The following is an 18426-nucleotide window of genomic DNA, read 5'->3' as shown; positions in this document are numbered from 1 at the left end:
AAAGTCAAGACGAGTGGGTATTTCCACTTGTTCTGTGAAATGCATTTTTATTTTTTAGAACCTGTAAACATTTGCTTCCTTCTGCTTAGTATGACCTGTCCATTAATTTGATATGTAGTTCCCCTCCCTAGTGCCTATATGCATATATCCATGTGGCAGATACTTCCCCTTACTTCTGAGAGCTTTCTTTTTTTTAACTATGTGTAAAGGTCTTATAACAGTGCCTGATACTTCATAAGTACTTAATAAACTTTAGCTATTTGTTGTTAAGTGGTGATTTGGAGCAATTCCCCACCGGCCTCCAATAGATCAGGAAAAATGGAAATACCATGCTAATTGTGTTGAATATTTCCTAGTTTAAAAAATTGAGGTGCTCCAGGTAACTCTACTCAATGCTCTGCAGTGACCTAAATGTGGAGGAAATCCAAAAAAGAGGGGCTATATGTATAGGTATAGCTGATTCACTTTGCTGTACAGTAGAAACTAACACAACATTGTAAAGCAACTATACTCCAATAAAAATTTTTTTTAAAAATGATGTACTCAAATGGTTTGAATAGGAATTCTTAACTAGTGGTAATTTAAATCCATTTGGGGCTTTCACTTTACCAGAAACCCCTTGAGATTGTATATGAAATTATAATAGTTGATAATATGCCATTTTTCTGGGAAGGAAGTCCATAATTTAATGAGATTATCAAACATGACCCAAAAAGATTCAGATCCATTGGCCTAGAATCAAAGGCTAATGTCTGAGAATGTTCTTTGAAATAAGAACTATATAAAATTAGTATCTATGGGAATTCCCTGGGGGTCCAGTGGTTAAGACTCCACGCTTTCACTGCCGTGGGCCACTGGGTTCAATCCCAGGTCAGGGAACTAAGATTCTGTAAGCTGCGTGGTGCAGCCAAAAATAAATAAAATAAGGTAAGATAAGATCAATTAAAATGTCTCTAATTATAGGGAATTATTAAATAAATCACATTCCATCCATGTGATGGAATTTTATGTCATTGGTATTGACTCATGAGAAGGAAAAGAAGTAAAATGATCAATTTTAAGCAATAGTTACAGTTTTGAACAAGATGACTCAAGACATTTTTAGTTATGTATGAATTCCTTTTAATAAACTAGGGATTTGTGTGACATTTTGCAATGATATATCTAATATGAAAATTTAATAGTTATTCAGTGGAGAAAGGAGGAGGTAAAGCATCCGTTGTATACCAAATACTGTTCTGTCTGCTTTGGTATACTCTTTCTAAATTTGGGAATGCTGTTTACCTTCGTTGTGTTCAGTTACAGGAGAAGGATTGTGAAGATAGCTTATCGTTTTGATGAACAGTAAAAGAACAGTTATTTATTTCTGCCATGCTAATTTGTGTGTGCGTGCGTGTGTGTGTGTGTGTGTGTGTGTGTGTGTGTGTGTGTGTGTGTGTAGAACCCTCTCATGTCACAGGCCTATGACTCACATTTCTCTTAACAACTGGAAGGTACTCCCTCTCCCAACTCTATTTTATTTATATGGAAATAGTAATTTAATTTTTGTTTCTGATGATAGAATTCATGCAGGTTTATTGTAAAAAGAAAAAAAATGCAGGAACCTAAGGAAGTTTTAAGAAGAAAATTTTAAATGCCCTTAGTCCCATCATCCAGAGTTAATGAATATTACAATTCTGATGTTTGTTTTTCCAAATATTTTTTTGTGCACTTGTGTATATATGTTTGGTTTGCAAAATAGAATCATAAAGATTGGTTATTTAAAAAGATAAAGACTCTCCAACACTATGAAAAAGCAATCCAGTGCAGTCATAAGATTTATTATATTGTTATGCCTATGCAGGGTAAAGAGGAGTGCAATGGTTCCCCTCTAATTTGAAAAACTTTTCAAGAATTTATACTTTTTAGTTATGGAGGCATTGATTTTTGTTAATTACTTTCTTAAGCCTAGTTCTAAAATTTATTGATGCTGTTAAGAAAGGCCAGTTGTGAAAATCTCAAAAAATTTACTGTTAAGAAAAAAGAGAAAGGGCATGCTAGTATTAAAATTATTAGAGGGCTTCCCTGGTGGCTCAGTGGTTGAGAATCCACCTGCCAGTGCAAGGGACACGGGTTTGAACCCTGCTCCTGGAGGATCCCACATGCCGTGGAGCAACTAGGCCCGTGCGCCACAGCTGCTGAGCCTGCGTTCTAGAGCCCGCGAGCCACAACTACCAAGCCCATGAGCCACAGCTACTGAGGCTGCGTGCCACAACTACTGAAGCCCGCGCGCCTGGAGCCCATGCTCCGCAACATGAGAAGCCACCGCAATGAGAAGCCCACGCACCGCAACGAAGAGTAGTCCCCGCTCTCCGCAGCTAGAGAAAACCTGCACGTAGCAACGAAGACCCAATGCGGCCAAAAAATAAATGTTCCTTAAAAAAAAATTATTCGAGATGATTTATCAAAAATTAAAAATTTTTAATTAAAAATTGTTAAAGATAATTTTCTTTAATAAATAGAATGGACATGTCATGTTTTTCATTTTATTCAGTGCTTATAATAAGCTGCTTTAAGTTCTTTATATGTATTATATTAACGGTTCACAACAACCCTATAAGCTAGATACTGTATTTTTTTGATGTGGTCCATTTTTAAAGTCTTTATTGAATTTGTTACAATATTGCTTCTGTTTTTATGTTTTCATTTTTTGGCTTCCAGGCATGTGGGATCTTAGCTCCCCGACCAGGGATCGAACCTGTACCCCCTGCATTGGGAGGCGAAGTCTTAACCACTGGACCACCAGGGAAGTCCCCTAGATACTGTTATTATTCTCCAGTTTTTCTATGAGGGAACAGAGGCACTGAAAATTAGTAATGTGTCCAAAGCCTCCTAGTTGATAACTGTCAGAGCTTAGATTCACATACTGGATCCTGACAACAAAGCCTGTGTTTTTCATATGTGAGAGTCAATCACCTCCCAACATTGTGCATATTCTTTTTAGTCTGCCTAGTGTACTTGGCAGTTTATCATGGATATCTTTCTTCATTAATTAATATGAACCAGTATCATCATTATTAATAATTGTATAATATGCCATCATACAGTGGAACATAATTTATTTAGCTTGTTGACTATTGTTAGGTATTCTTTTGGTTATAAATTATTCTTTGAAGAACTTCCTTGCATATACTTCTTTGTGTATACTTTTACAAATATTCCCTAAGGATAAATTCCTAGAATTGGAATTTCTAGGTTAAATTATCAGACATTTAAAAAGAACTCATATCATGCCAGATCCTGTGCTAGTGCTTGGGGAAAATACAGTAACTAAAATCCTTAAGTTGCTTTTTATCTATCAAGGTAGATAAACCTCTACAGGAATAAGACTAAAATAAAGTCAATGAAGAAGTCTGATGGCATGGCTTGGGAGTTCCTGGAAAGGAGACATCATCTGATTATAGCAAGCACTATCAGGTTGTGACCAAATAGTACCAAACCCATCAGATTTCTGTGGAGGTCATTGGATTTTATGTAATAAGCTTTGTCTCACAGTTTATTTTTTCCTCATGATGTTGATGCAGGGCGAGACCAACAGTAGAAAGACAATTCATTAGCTCTTTGGAGGGCATCGTGACTAAAATGACTAATTCAGAACCAAGATAAATTCATCAGTCAAAAAGTTATGAGAGGCAGCAGAAACTTAGAAATCGTAGAGTTGGTTCAGATATTGGGAGCTGAAATAAATTTAAAAATAGCAGCTTTTTTCCTCCAGGTTCAAGGGATGACTGCTTTAAAAAATCTTGAAGAAGAAGTTCCTGTTTATAAAATTTTAAAATATATATATATTTCAAGGGTATATATGGCCATATAAAATTATGAAGTACATGTAAGCAAAAAGAAGAAAATTATGAAGTACATGTAAGCAAAAAAGAAAATTATGAAGTACATGTAAGCAAAAAGAAGAAAATTAGTACATGTAAGCAAAAAGAAGAAAAAATGTAGAAATAGCAATCTTTGCAGATTTTTTTCTGTCTGTTGATGCCTGTTAGTACCTCTTTATGCCAATATATATGTATACTTTACAAATATAATAACCATTTCATTTTATTTTTCTAAAGACTGCATATCTTGAATATTTTGTATGTCTGTGTACTTTCTAAAGCTTAAACTTATATAATATTTTCCATCAACTATGCCTCAATCGAAAAAAAATTTTAATAATGAAGGTTAGCATTTAGTGATTACTTTGCACATACATGAATATATAGATACATATAGGTGTTTTTACCTGCCATGACAGGATCACAGTACTCACAACTGTTGTTACCTGCGTTCTTTACTCAGCAACATGTAGTAAACATATTTCCATCTTTCCTATTAAAGATCTACATCATAATTTTAATTTTTTAATTTTTATTTATTAAAATTTTTTTAAAAATTTATTTATTTTATATTGCCTGCATTGGGTCTTCGTTGCTGCGTGTGGGCTTTTCTCTGGTTGTGGCGAGTGGGGGCTACTCTTCATTGTCGTGTGCAGGCTTCTCATTGCGGGGGCTTTTCTTGTTGTGTGGCTCACGGGCTCTAGGCATGCAGGCTCAGTAGTTGTGGCGCACGGGCTTAGTTGCTCTGGGGCATGTGGGATCTTCCCGGACCAGGGCTTGAACCCGTGTCCCCTGCATTGGCAGGTGGATTCTTAACCACTGCGCCACCAGGGAAGCCCTACATCATAATTTTTAAATGGAAAGTTTTTTCACTCTATGGATGCTTTATAATTTATTAAATCTATTTCTACTGAAGGATGCTTCAGTTCTGGAAAGCTTTTTTCCCCTAGGAATAATGTCTGTCAGCACACTTTTACATTTTTGTCCATATATACAATTATTTAATATTTTCTTTAATCCCATAAGTTAGAATTTCTGCATCAAAGGGTTTTCATGGTTTAAATGCTGCTTGTACCTACTTTAAATTTTGTGCAGTCTACAGGTTAGAATGTTCATATCCTTACAAGCTTGCTAATATGGGCATCAGTACTCTTAAAATGAGGTTTAATATCTTTAGGTAATTTGATGTGTTATTTCTATGTTTTAGTGAGTCATACCTCCTCATGTTTCTCTCACTGGGACAAGAGAGTCTGGGTTTCAGGGGCAAGAGCTAGAGGTGAAAGAGAGCTGACTTTGTGGTTAGAAAAATAAGGATTCCAAATGCAGCTTTGCTACTTATTAACTGAATTTCTGCAAGTGATTTCACTTCTTTTAGTGTGAATTTTCTGATCCATTGCATAGATAGGATAATTACGATACTACATAGCAATCCTGCAGATACAATTAACATATAAAATACCTATCATATAGAAGTCCTTTTTTTCTCTTCTTTTTTTTAATTGATGTATAATTGACATAGAACACTGTTTTAGTTTCAAGTGTACAACATAATCATTTGATATTTGCATATATTGCAAAATGATCACAGTAAGTCTGGTTAACATCTGTAGACATACATAGTTACAATTTTCTTTTTCTTGTGATAAGAACTACTCTCTTAGAAACTTTCAAATATGCAATACTATATTATATATATATATATAAACTATATCACCATGCTATACATTACAACCCATGACATTAATTTTAAAACTAGAAGTTTGTCCCTTTGCCTCCCCACTTCAACTGTATCACCCTCTCCACCCCTCCCATCCCCCCACCTCTGGAAGCTACTAATCTGTTCTTTGTATCTGTGAGCTTGGTTAGAGTTTGTTTGTTTGTGTTTTTTTAATTTTACATGTAAGCAAGATTATACAGTATTTGTTTTTCTGCGTCTGACTTATTCGGCTTAGCATGATGCACTCAAGGTCCGTCTGTGTTGCTGAAAATGGCAAAATTTTATTCTTTTTTTTTTTCTTACCATAAATTTTACTGAAAAAGAAGAAAAAACTTAACGGGCCAAAGTAGAAGGGACTTTCCCCTTCTTGAAAAAGTTGCAATCTTGAAACCGCTTACTATTCTTCCGCCTTGAAAAATAAGCCCGCCCGTCTCGCCCCAAGGTCGCTCAGTGACCTCTGCAGAGACGGGTCAAGGAGCACGGCCGGTGACCCAAACTGCTGACCAGGGGACGGGCGGAGCTGGGACATGGGGGTGAAGCCTGAGGCTGGTGTTGATCCAGCGCGAGGGATAATCCCCTGGAGTCGAGGTGGGCTCCAGCCAGTGCCACTTGTGCCGCCCGGGTAGATGCTGGGGACAGAAGTATCCCTGGTGGATGCCTTCAACTCTGAAAACGGCCAGGGTATTTTGTCAAATTTCCCTTTATTCCCTTATTTCTTGAATATATAAAATCAAGGGGGGGGGGCAGAAGCGGCAATGCGCACGCCTCGCCCCCGCCTCTTCCGCCCGGCGGGAGACACGTCCCCGGCCGACCTTCCTTCGCAGGGGGTCCAAATCCATCCGGCCGGTGGGCCAGGGCGTGCGCCCGGGAAGTCAGCCACCAACCCCAACCACGCCAAAATTTTATTCTTTTTATGGCTGAATAATATTCCTGTGTGTGTGTGTTTCACGTTTTCTTTATCCATTAATCCATCGATGGACATTTAGGTTGTTTCCATAATTTTGCTGTTGTAAATAATGTTGCAGTGAACATGGGGATGCATATATCTTTTCAAATTAGTGTTTTCATTTTCTTCAGAAAATACCTAGTAGTGCAATTGCTGGATCATATGGTAGGTCTATTTTTAATTTTTTGAGAAACCTCCATACTGTTTTCCATAATGGCTGTACCAATTTACATTCCTGCCAACAGTGCACAAAGGTTCCCTTTTCTCCACATTCTTGCCAACATTTGTTATTTCTTGTCTTTTTGATAATAGCCATTCTAACAGGTGTATGATGATATCTCATTGTGGTTTTGGTTTGCATTTCCCTGACAATTGTGATGTTGAGCATCTTTTCATGTACCTGTTGGCCATCTGTTATGACTTCTTTGGAAAAATGTCTATTTAGATCTGCCCATTTTTTTTTTTGCGGTACGCGGGCCTCTCACTGTCGTGGCCTCTCCCATTGCGGAGCGCAGGCTCAGCGGCCATGGCTCACGGGCCCAGCCGCTCCACGGCATGTGGGATCCTCCCGGACCGGGGCACGAACCCAGGTCCCCTGCATCGGCAGGCGGACTCTTAGCCACTGCGCCACCAGAGAAGCCCCTAGATCTGCCCATTTTTTAATCAAGATTTTTTTTTTTGCTATTGTATGGGTTCTTTATATATTTTGGAATTGATCCCTTATCAGATATATGATTTGCAAATATTTTCTCCTATTCAGTAGGTTGCCTTTTCATTTTGTTGATGATTCCTTTGCTGTGCAGAAGATTTTTAGTTTGATGTAGTCCCACTTGTTTATTTTTGCTTTTGTTGCCTTTACTTTTAGTGTCAAAAAATTATCACCAAGACCTATGTCTAGACACTTACCTCCTGTGTTTTCTTCTAGGAGTTTTATGGTTTCAGGTCTTAAACATTCAAGTCTTTAATCCATTTTGAGTTCATTTTTGTGCATGGTATGAAATAGTGGTCCAGTTTCATTCTTTTGCATGTGGCTGTCTTGTTTTCCCAACACCATTTATTGAAGAGACTGTCCTTTTCCCACTGTATATTCTTGGCTCCTTTTTGTAAATTAATTGATCATGTACACATGGGTTTTATTTCTGGGCTCTCTATTCTGTTCCATTGACCTATATAGCTGGTTTTTTTTGCGGGGGGGGCAATATCATATTGTTTTGATTACTGTAGCTTTGTAATATAGTTTGAAATCAGGAAGCATGATACCTCCAGATTTTTTCTTCTTTCTCAAGATTGCTTTGGCTATTTGGGGCCTTTTGTGGTTCCATACAACTTTTAGGGTTGTTTGTTCTAGTTCTGTGGAATATTCCAGTGGAATTTTGATAGAGATTGCATTTAATCTGTAGATTGCTCTGGGCAGTATGGACATTTTAACAATATTAATTCTTCTAATTTATGAACATTGAATATCTTTCTATTTATTTGTGTCATCTTCAGTTTCTTTCATCAGTGTCTTATAGTTTTCAGTGTACAGGTCTATTTAACCTCCTTGGTTAAATATATTCCTAGTTATTTTATTCTTTTGATGCAATTATAAATGGGATTGTTTTCTTAATTTCTCTTTCTTATAGTTCATTATTAGTAGATATAAATGCACCTGATTTTTGTAAATTGATTTTGTATCCTGCAACTTTACTGAATTCTTTTATTCTAACAGTTTTCCTGTGGGGTCCTTAGGATTTTCTATATATAATATAGAGATAGTTTTACTTCTTCCTTTCCAGTTTGGATGCCTTTTATTTCATTTTCTTGTGAAAAGTCTTGATAAATAGATATATGTTATTGTCTAACTGCTGACAACATGAATTCACACCTCTTCAGCCTAGGTTGTAAGAAACAGAATGACAGATGAAGTCATCCAGGAAAGCAATGTGGATGATTCTGATTGAAAATAGTGATGAGCCCAGAGGATTCTGGAAGTTATTGTTCTGACTGCAGGCAGGCAGGGCTGCCAGTGCAGTAATTTCTCAGTGGTAACGGCTGCTAGCATTGGTCCTATGGATTTCTCTCTTTGTATCTGTTTAATTTAAGCAGGTTTGTGAGGTTTTGAAAGAGATTCTGGTTTAGATGATGTGGTCCCTTATCAGCCCTGAAATTTATAAGTAGGGATTAGATTTGTCCATACTTCCTCAAATTTCCGTGTGTGTGTGTGTGTGTGTGTGTGTGTGTGTGTGTGGTGGGGAGGTACAGGGAGGGGAAAGAATATATTAAACTGAGTCGTTTTGAGAGTTCTAAGGCCTATCTCATGGCCCCCTTTTTCTCCCCCTAGCTCTGGCCTCTGTGAACTGTGCTTCTCCAGGCAAGTAAACCCCAAGGAGGACTGACCAGTTCTTGAATTTCTAAACCATGGCCCATGTAAGTTGCTGTTTCTTTCACCTTCTGGAAGTTAAGTTCCTATAAACTTTTCTTTATCCTGAAACTTCTTACTTATCAGAGCCCCATCTAAGGACCCATTTCCTCCAAATCCAGTGAGAGATGAGGCCAAATAAATAGTACAATGCCTTCCTTGTGAGTCCTCTTTTTTCCAGTCATTGTTCATGTATTCATTGAACAAATCATTCAGCATCTGTTATATGTGCTCAGTCTTCTGCTAAAAGCTGCAGTGGAGCAGAAATGAAATCCCTTTAGGGAGACGTTTCACCATCTCTTTTGAGTAGTTGAGAGAGTATGGGCCCATTTGACTGCTCATGGGAAATCGCTAAATATTTCCAAACTTGAGTTTTCCAAGTAGGTAAGATTTGCTGTTGGTTGACCTCAGCCTCAGTACATGGTGAGATCTCATGCTTTATGAGGCTTTTAGGACTAGGTAGGATTATGGTTGGGTCTTGCATGCAGGGAGCTCAAGTATCTTCTCTGGAAATCCCTAAGAGTTGTATACCATTTATATTGGAACTGGATGAGCTAGTCTAGAATGACATCTTTCTGGATCACCAGTATCCAGAATCTACATCAGTATCCTCTAACTCAGGAATAATGAATGCATACAGTGAGGGATGGAAAATGATAGATAAGATCATGCAGATATCTATTGCATAGACTATTATACAACCAATTTTTTAAATTTCATAAAAGAATTTATCATAAATGGGGAAATGTTTATGATCTGATTCAATGGTGAACTTGGAAGAAAGTTTTAATTGTATTCAGATCCTTTTCCAACATAGAGATATCATAGGAAAACTTTTTTTAAAAAATCTTGTTCTTTAAGGGGAAAGGGTGGAAGAACACGTTTTTTGAGAATTTGTGAGGGAGACATACAACAGACAGAAGGCTTATACACAGTATTTCATTTAATTAGAAAACTGAGGGACTTCCCTGGTGGTCCAATGGGTAAGATTCCACGCTCCCAGTGCAAGGGGCCCGGGTTTGCGCCCTGGTCAGGGAACTAGGTCCCACATGTATGCCGCAACTAAGAGTCCGCATGCTGCAACTAAGAAGTCTGCATACTGCAACTAAAGATCCTGCGTGCCACAACTAAGACCTGGCACAGCATAAATAAATACATACATGCATACATACATAAATACATGCATACATACTGATTATTTTTTTCCCAGATGTGTTTGGATAGTTAAGATATGCTAGAGTATACAAGAGGCTGTATCTGTAGCAACAGGATCCTTCAGGAACATATAGGCATCCTGCTTCAAGCACACTCATTTCCTAACTACTGTGTTACGGGCTTCCAGCCCAAGCCTGTTTGCTTGCTCTATGATCCATTTCCTGCAGTATCTCTTCCATTTTTTTCTCCCATCTTAAAACAAATATTCTTTAATTTCAGTTGTATGGTTTGTCATTTCAGGGATCAGTGATGTTCAGTGATGTGTCCATAGATTTCTCTCAGGAGGAGTGGGACTACCTGGACTTGGAACAGAGGGATTTGTATAGAGATGTAATGTTGGAGAACTACAGCAACTTGGTCTCATTGGGTAAGGTTATCTGCCTCTAGAAATTTAGACTCTGTTCTCTGCAAAATTAGCTTTCTTCTCTAGAAATTTCAGGAATATCTTTCAAGAAATGATCCAAATTTCTGCTCCCTGTTCTCAAGGGAATGGTTTGAGCTCTTTCTGTTTGGAAGTGAGCACCTTCACTAAGCATATTCATCTTGGCCATCCTATGTGGCCTTCAGGTCTTCCTTAATGATGAAAGGACTGGGTTTGAAATCTGGGTGATTTACAACCTTACCAGTGTCAAAGAAAGCAGGCTTCACTTTGTATCTGAACTCAGAATTGCTATAGGTGTTTTGTTATTTGTTGGTATACCTATAAGGAAAATAGCTAGACCTTATATCTTGGTTTTTCTCTGACTCTTAAATGAACACATAATTTTTTTAGTGGTAAGTGGTATCAACCGGATTTATTTACAGTTCAAGAGAACTCATGTCTTATATTAATAATCAAACATATTCACTCCAACCTACTTTTATGATTAAAAGTTAAAAATCCAAGAACTTTGCATGTAACATTGTATGAATATCCTAAGAAAAAACAGTAAATGCCTCAGGAAACTTCTTATTTTCCTCTCATTAAAATAGCAATTATATGATACAGCCACTATGGAGAACAGTATGGAGGTTCCTTAAAAAACTAAAAATAGAACTACCATATGACCCAGCAATCCCACTACTGGGCATACTGAGAAAACCATAATTCAAAAAGAGTCATGCACCACAATGTTCATTGCAGCACTATTTGCAATAGCCAGGACATGGAAGCAACCTAAGTGTCCATCACCAGATGAATGGATAAAGAAGATGTGGCACATATATACAATGGAATATTACTCAGCCATAAAATGAAATGAAATTGAGTTATTTGTAGTGAAGTGGATGGACTTAGAGTCTGTCATACAGAGTAAGTCAGAAAGAGAAAAACAAATACCGTATGCTAACACATATATATGGCATCTAAAAAAAAAAAAAATGTTCTTATGAACCCAGGGGCAGGACAGGGATAAAGATGCAGACATAGAGAATGGACTTGAGGACACAGGGAGGGGGAAGGGTAATCTGGGACAAAGTGAGAGAGTGGCATGGACATATATACACTACCAAATGTAAATTAGATAGCTAGTGGGAAGCAGCTGCATAGCATAGGGAAATCAGCTCGGTGCTTTGTGACCACCTAGAGGGGTGGGATAGGGAGGGTGAGAGGGAGACACAAGAGGGAGGGGATATGAGGATATAAGTATACGTATAGCTGATTCACTTTGTTATACAGCAGAAACTAACACAACAATGTAAAACAATTATACTCCAATAAAGATGTTAAAAAAAGCAATTATAGGGGCTTCCCCTGTGGCGCAGTGGTTGAGAATCTGCCTGCCGATGCAGGGGACGCGGGTTCATGTCCCGGTCCGGGAGGATCCCACATGTGGAGCGGCTGGGCCGCTGAGCCTGCGCGTCCAGAGCCTGCGCGTCCGGAGCCTGTGCTCCGCAATGGGAGAGGCCACAACAATGAGAGGCCCGCATAACGCAAAAAAAAAAAAAAAAAAAAAAAAAGCAATTATAATAAATAATAGCTAATAAAATATATGTAGCGCTTAGTGTATATTCTAGGCAATGTTTAGATATGGATATATATTAATATAACCTGCACAACAATCATGTATGATAGGTACTATAATTATCCCTATTTTATAGGTGAGGAAAATAAAGCAGAGTGGTAACTTGTCCAAGGTCACACTACTGGGTTATGGCAAAGGCAAAATTTGAACCCAGACGTCTGTCAACCACTATTGCTCTCAAGAAAAGGAGTACTTGTGTGAATATAAATGAAAATAAGACCTTTTCCCTCCCTCTGCAATCTCCATTTCTTATGTAATATTAACATGATGTTTTTTAATCACCTCACTTTTCTTTGTTCTAAAGTCTTTATCAATTACCATTTGACCTATAGTTTATTAAAAACTTAACCAAAACTGAATCAAAGTAATTGTGAATTTATTTTTTATTTCCACGTTACCTTACATTTCTTTTCTTCTGTCCAGGATGCTTTGTTTCTAAACCAGATGTGATTTCCTTATTGGAGCAAGGAAAAGAGCCCTGGAAAGTAGTGAGGAAAGGAAGAAGACGATATCCAGGTAAGTGAGGGCCAATAGGGTAGGGGAAACCATCACCAGGGAAAACTTCCCTGCTAGTTAAGGAAGAGGCACACCCTTCTGATGTTGTTTCGAAAACCCACTTTGAAAGACCATGGCCTAAGGAGAAAAGGTCTGAGACCCTGGGAGCAAATTAAGGACTTAGCTGGGGTTACTCATAGTACTACTGTATCCTATTTACCACTCTGCTTTTTTCATTGTTGTTGTTCTCTCTAATTTTCCTCCCCTTTGAAGGGGGCATAAGGTATGGAAAGGTGCTCTCTGTTCCCAATATTATTCTATCTATATTTTGATTTCTTCTTTTGCATGTATAGATAGATAGGCAGACAGACAGATAGATCGATCGACCAACTGGGCTCTGAGCCGGGCATTATGCTGGACACCATCAATACAGTGGTAAATAAACCCACTAGAATCCCTGTCCCTATGAGGATTTACCTTGATTTACAGAAACATAGTAAATAAATAGAAAATATAATGTTAGGTAATAAGGGAGTACTATGAATAAAGGTAAGCACAGTAAGGGAATAGAGAATGGTATGGGATGGGAAAACTGTTTTAGTTATGGTCAGGAAAGCCTTTCTCCCCTAACTTTTCTCGTAAAATTAAAAATGGGAAATAGAAGACTATGGAGATGAGTGTTCTTGACGTGGTAATAATATCATACGTTTTATCAGCAACTGAAGTTTCATGTGAATTACTCTAGAAGATAGATCCTTAGTTTACAGAATATCATTTTTATTTACCTTTTTCCATGTATGTTTATATCTACCTTCACATCAGGAAGAAACATGAATGTAATAGACTATATGGAAAATGATCCCTTGGTTTAGCTTCTACCTCTGTGCTATTTTCATCTCTCTTTGGACCTTTTGTTAAAGAAAGATCCTTAAAACTCTTGATATAGAGATATATGTTGTCACTTTATATTTTGCTCTGTGTTATATTCAGATCTGACAGAGGAGACTCATTTTAGGCTAAAAGTTCTTTTGTAACACCAGAGCCATTTCAGTGCCCATAATATTTATAAGGTTATGTCTTCTGATTCACCTTCTACCAAAGGAAAGAAAAATATGCTGTTTTTCCCAATCCTAACTTATTTTCTGTCATCTGATTAAATGGTATTTACAACTGTTAATACTACAAAAATAATGAAATACAGTGGCTCCAAGTGAATAAGATAATATCAGTTTAGTCAGGAAATATTTAGCCAAAATAACAACTGTTGATTCAAAGTTAGACATCTTAAACAAGGTCATTATTTTTTTCCTTTCCTTTTCTTTCTTTGTTTCTTTCTTCTTTTTAGTTAAGTTTTATTGAAGTATAAATGCATATAGAAAAGTGGACAAATGAAGGAAGGTTTTTTTGAGGAGACGGTATTTGAGGAGAGATGTGAAGTAAGGGCTCAAGCCATTTGACTCTAGAGGAAGAGCATTCTGCACAGATAGAAAAGGCCTAAGGAAGAAGTTAGCTTTGCATGTTTGAAAGCCATTATGGCTAGAACATGGGGGAGAGGAAGGTAAAGTAATAAGAGATGAGATCAGAATTAGTCAAGGGCCATATAATATAATCATTAAGAGAAATTGGAAGCTATAGTCTGCTTTCTGTTTTAAAATGATCCCTCTGGTCAAGTGCAAAAGTAGGAAGGACCAGTGTGGAAGCAGTTTCAGTTCAGACTGGAAGTAATGATGGTTTGGATAAAGCTGGCAGCCGTAGGAGGTAGTAAGAAGCTGTTAGACTCAGGTTATGTATGAAGGGAGTCCCAAAAGAACATGCTGATGGACTTATAAATGCAGTAAGTAAGAAAGACATATCAAAGGAGGAGATAAGGGTGTTAGCTTGAAAAGCTAGGTGAATGGAAGCACAATTTACTGAGGTAGGGAAGATAGGAAGAGCAGGTTGGCAGGTAGACGTTGAGAGTTTCTGTTTTGGATATTTTAAGTTTGAATTGTCTTTTATTTTTCCAGTTTTAGATGCTGAGTAGGCAGCTGAATATGTATATACACATGGAGCTCAGGGAGAGGTTACAGCCTGATGTCCATCTGGGTGTCTTCACTTTATGGTTAAAATTGAAATCCATGGGTCTGAATGTGTTCATCTAAGGAACACATGCAGGTAGAAGAAAGCAGATAAAGAGAAGAGGCCTAAAGACTGATACATGGGATACTCCCCTATTCAGACGTTAGAAAGAGGGGGCCACAAAGGACATGCAGAAGGAGCAGGCACTGATAAAAACAGAAGAAAATGTTTCAAAATGGAAGGAGTAGAGAATGAGGATGAGAATTGACCCCAGATTCTGGCAAGATGAAGAATGCTGGTGGCCTTGTCAAGAGTGATTTTAGTGGAGTCAGGGTGAAAACCTGATTGGAGTGACTTAATAAGAGTAGGTAGGGCTTCCCTGGTGGCGCAGTGGTTGAGAGTCCGCCTGCCGATGCAGGGGACACGGGTTCGCGCCCCGGTCTGGGAAGATCTCACATGCCGCAGAGCGGCTGGGCCCGTGAGCCATGGCCACTGAGCCTGCACATCCGGAGCCTGTGCTCCACAACGGGAGAAGCCACAACAGTGAGAGGCCCGCGTACCGCAAAAAAAAAAAAAAAAAAAAAAAAGAGTCGGGAAGGCAGTGATGAGATGGGTGTAAGACAACTCTGGAAGAAGTATGTATGAAGGGAAGCTGGGAAATAGAGTTGGTAGTTACACTGGGGATTTGGGTTATAAGCAGTGTAGTTTATGGTGTGCAATTATAGACCATGTTTGTGTGCCCATGGGAATGATTCTGTAAGTGGGGGAAATTGATGCAGTAGAGAGAGCATAAATTTGGAAGCAGTGTCCTTGAGGAGAGAGTGGAGGAAGGGGATAGGATCCAGGGAACAAGAGAGAATTAAAGGGAAAACAATGTAGTTATGAATGCAAGTAAGTTGGTCTGGGTAGTGGAGAGAGGACAGCATATTCTTCTATTGTTATTTCCTCAGTGAAATCAGAAAGATGATCATGAATAGAATGAGGATTATTCAATGGAAGCATTCACTATGGCCTTATTCAGGATGTGACTAAAATTGATACTTCAGAAGTACAGTTCCTCGGATGTTAGGTTTTATTATTTTCAGATCTTTGTACTCTGTCCACAGTGTTGAAATGTAAATAGGATTACCTTGGAACCAAATCTTCTATATCCTAGTCTTGTATCAACAAAGCAAGGTGGTTAATAATAAAATGCCTAAACAGACTAAGTACTAAGTTCAGGTAATTTATGTGACATTTTCCATTTAATTAAAGCTGGTTCTCTGAAATAGGGGAATCACATTTGTGATTTTTTATATTTATATATTTTTAACTGATCAAAGAAAGGGCTTATATTTTTCTATATTCTCATCAGCATTGTGTAATAGAATAGAAATCCTTTGGTCCAACAGAATTGGGACTGGTATTTGGTTTGTTTATTCATAAAAAAGGTTAGATATTTTATGTACATACCATAAAAGTAATATTTTTACTCTCAACATTAAAATATAGCTCTTTGTCAATACTTTCGACTTGTCTAAGGCTTTCTTTCCATTGTGTCTCTTATTTAATTTTTCATCTAAACCACACATACAATTTATAGTCTATTACTATTTCTAGTTAAAAATTTTTTAAGTAGAACAAGAACAAAATTTGCAACAAGTACAGAACACTTCTTGATTATTATGTTTTCCCCATCTTTTACTGTTGTCCCTCCCACACTTAGTTTTTGTTAGCCATGTTTTGTTTTTTGTTTTTCTGGCTGTGCTATGTGGCATGCAGGATCTTAGTTCCCCAACCAGGAATTAAATCTGTACTCCCTGCATTGTGAGCACGGAGTCTTAACCAGTGGACCGCCAGGGATATCCCTGTTAGCCATGATTTTTAACAATGTATTTACAACCAGTTTTTCCAAAGTATTCAATTTCACTTTCATAGAACCAATCTCTTCTCATAGTTACTTATAAGTTTACATATTGTTTAATTAAATTGGGTACTTTCAGGAAAATGTGGGACTGGCCTAAACTTGTTTGGAACAAACACAGGTAACTCTTGTGAGATAGGAGTGCTTTGTCAACTGGGCCTGTGGAGGGGGCCATATCCCCTGGACGTGACAAGCCACTGGCCTGTCTCTCATGCCCTAGCCCTCATATCTGTTGCCTACTCTGCAGGCAGACAGCAGAAGTTGCTATCTGGCCCAGTGGTGATAATCTGCAGGATTCGATATACCTGGCTACTTTGAATACAGAATTTGCCTTGTTGTTTGCCATTGTCTCCATACCTGCTCAGCTTATCAGCATGAACACCCTTGATAGACCGCTGTCCCCTTGTGCAGAGTAATCTCCCTCTTGTGATTTTGTGTATGATATCTCTAGAAAATCTAATGCCAGATGCTTCATGAGTGTTTCAGTGTTTTCTTCATAAAGGTTATATATATATTTTAAGTTTACTCTTGAAACTGTTGTGACTGGAATCTTTTTTTTCTCCATCATATTTTATTATTAAATGTATGTATAAAGGCTATTAGTTGTTTTTTATATCCTCCTACCTTATTAAATTCTGTTATTTATATTATTTAAACCTCTTAAATTTTCCAATTATGAATTATCATCTGAAAATACAGTTTTATCTCCTTTTAAATTCTTAAGACTACCACTCATTTTTTTCTGATATTTAAGTGTCTTGACTAATAACTCCAAAGCTGTCTTTTTGTTAAGGTATTATATATTTTATCATTTTAGGGAGGTAATTATTCCTCCTTTATTGAGCTTTTTTGAAAACTCAGGTATGTTTCCCTTTTTTAGTTGCCTTTTCAGCGTCTATGGAGTTGATCATGTGAATTAAAAAAAAAATATTGGGACTTCTCTGGTGGTGCAATGGTTAAGACTCCAAGCTCCCAATGCAGGGGTCCCAGGTTCGATTCCTGGTTTGGGAACTAGATCCCGCATGCATGCCACAACTAAGAGTTCACATGCCTCAAGTAAGGAGCCAGTGAGCCACAACTAAGACCCAGCACAGCCAAATAAATATTTTTAAAAATATATTTATTTGGCTATGCCGGCTCCTAGTTGTGGCATGCAGGATCTTCGTTGACATGTGCAGGATCTTTAGTTGCGGCATGTGGGATCTAGTTCCTTGACCAGGGATAGAACCTGGGCCCCCTGCATAAGAAGCACAAAGTCTTAGCCACTGGACCACCAGGGAAGTCCCCGATCATGTGATTTTTATTTTTCCCTTTCCTCAGCTGTATTAAATGAGTTGAATTATCTTAATAGATTTCCCCATACTGGACCTCTTTAACATTCTTTGAATAAACAACACGGGGTCTTTTGACACACTGTTTTATTAGATGCTTAGAATTTTTACATCAGTTTTCAGAAAACTGGTGTGTAGTTTTCTTTTTATGAGCAGGATTTAGTATGATATTATTACATCATGAAAATAGTTTGGAAGTCCTCCTTTTTCCTAGTTCTCAGTCTAAACAGAATTTGTATGGCCTGTTCTTTAAAGCTTTAATAACCTTTTTAAGCTTTTTCCTTGAAGAAGGAGATGGTAAGTCTGACTACAATCTCTGTTTGCCTTATGGAAATTAATCTGTTGAAACATTGTATCTCTTTTGTGGTCAGTTTTGGTAAATTATATTTTCTTAGAAAATTATTCATTTTAGCTGTGTTTTAAAACTTATTGGCAAAGTAATTCTTCTTCCAACTATGTTCTGTATTTAATCATGATTATTTTCACTTTGCCAT

General features: G+C 37.7%; 1 protein-coding gene across 2 annotated transcripts in view; it reads left to right on the top strand.

Moving 5' to 3' along the window:
- LOC132510373 (zinc finger protein 14 homolog) overlaps positions 1-18426 on the top strand; it is a 139492-nt gene that overhangs the window by 62547 nt on the left and 58519 nt on the right. The window contains exons 2-4 of one of the 2 annotated variants that reach the window (XM_060132366.1): positions 8850-8935; positions 10383-10509; positions 12569-12661. The exons of the other annotated variant lie outside the window; for it this stretch is intronic. Of the exons in view, the coding sequence (XP_059988349.1) occupies positions 8927-8935; positions 10383-10509; positions 12569-12661 (229 nt within the window). The 5' untranslated portion in view covers positions 8850-8926. The remainder of the gene's footprint in view (positions 1-8849; positions 8936-10382; positions 10510-12568; positions 12662-18426) is intronic. 2 annotated transcript variants of the gene reach the window in all.

The sequence above is a fragment of the Lagenorhynchus albirostris genome, chromosome 19 (genome assembly GCF_949774975.1).
Source record: "Lagenorhynchus albirostris chromosome 19, mLagAlb1.1, whole genome shotgun sequence".
In the NCBI taxonomy this organism is placed as follows: domain Eukaryota; kingdom Metazoa; phylum Chordata; class Mammalia; order Artiodactyla; family Delphinidae; genus Lagenorhynchus; species Lagenorhynchus albirostris.
The sequence above is the reverse complement of the archived record's forward strand: the minus strand, read 5'-3'. Positions and strand labels throughout refer to the sequence as shown.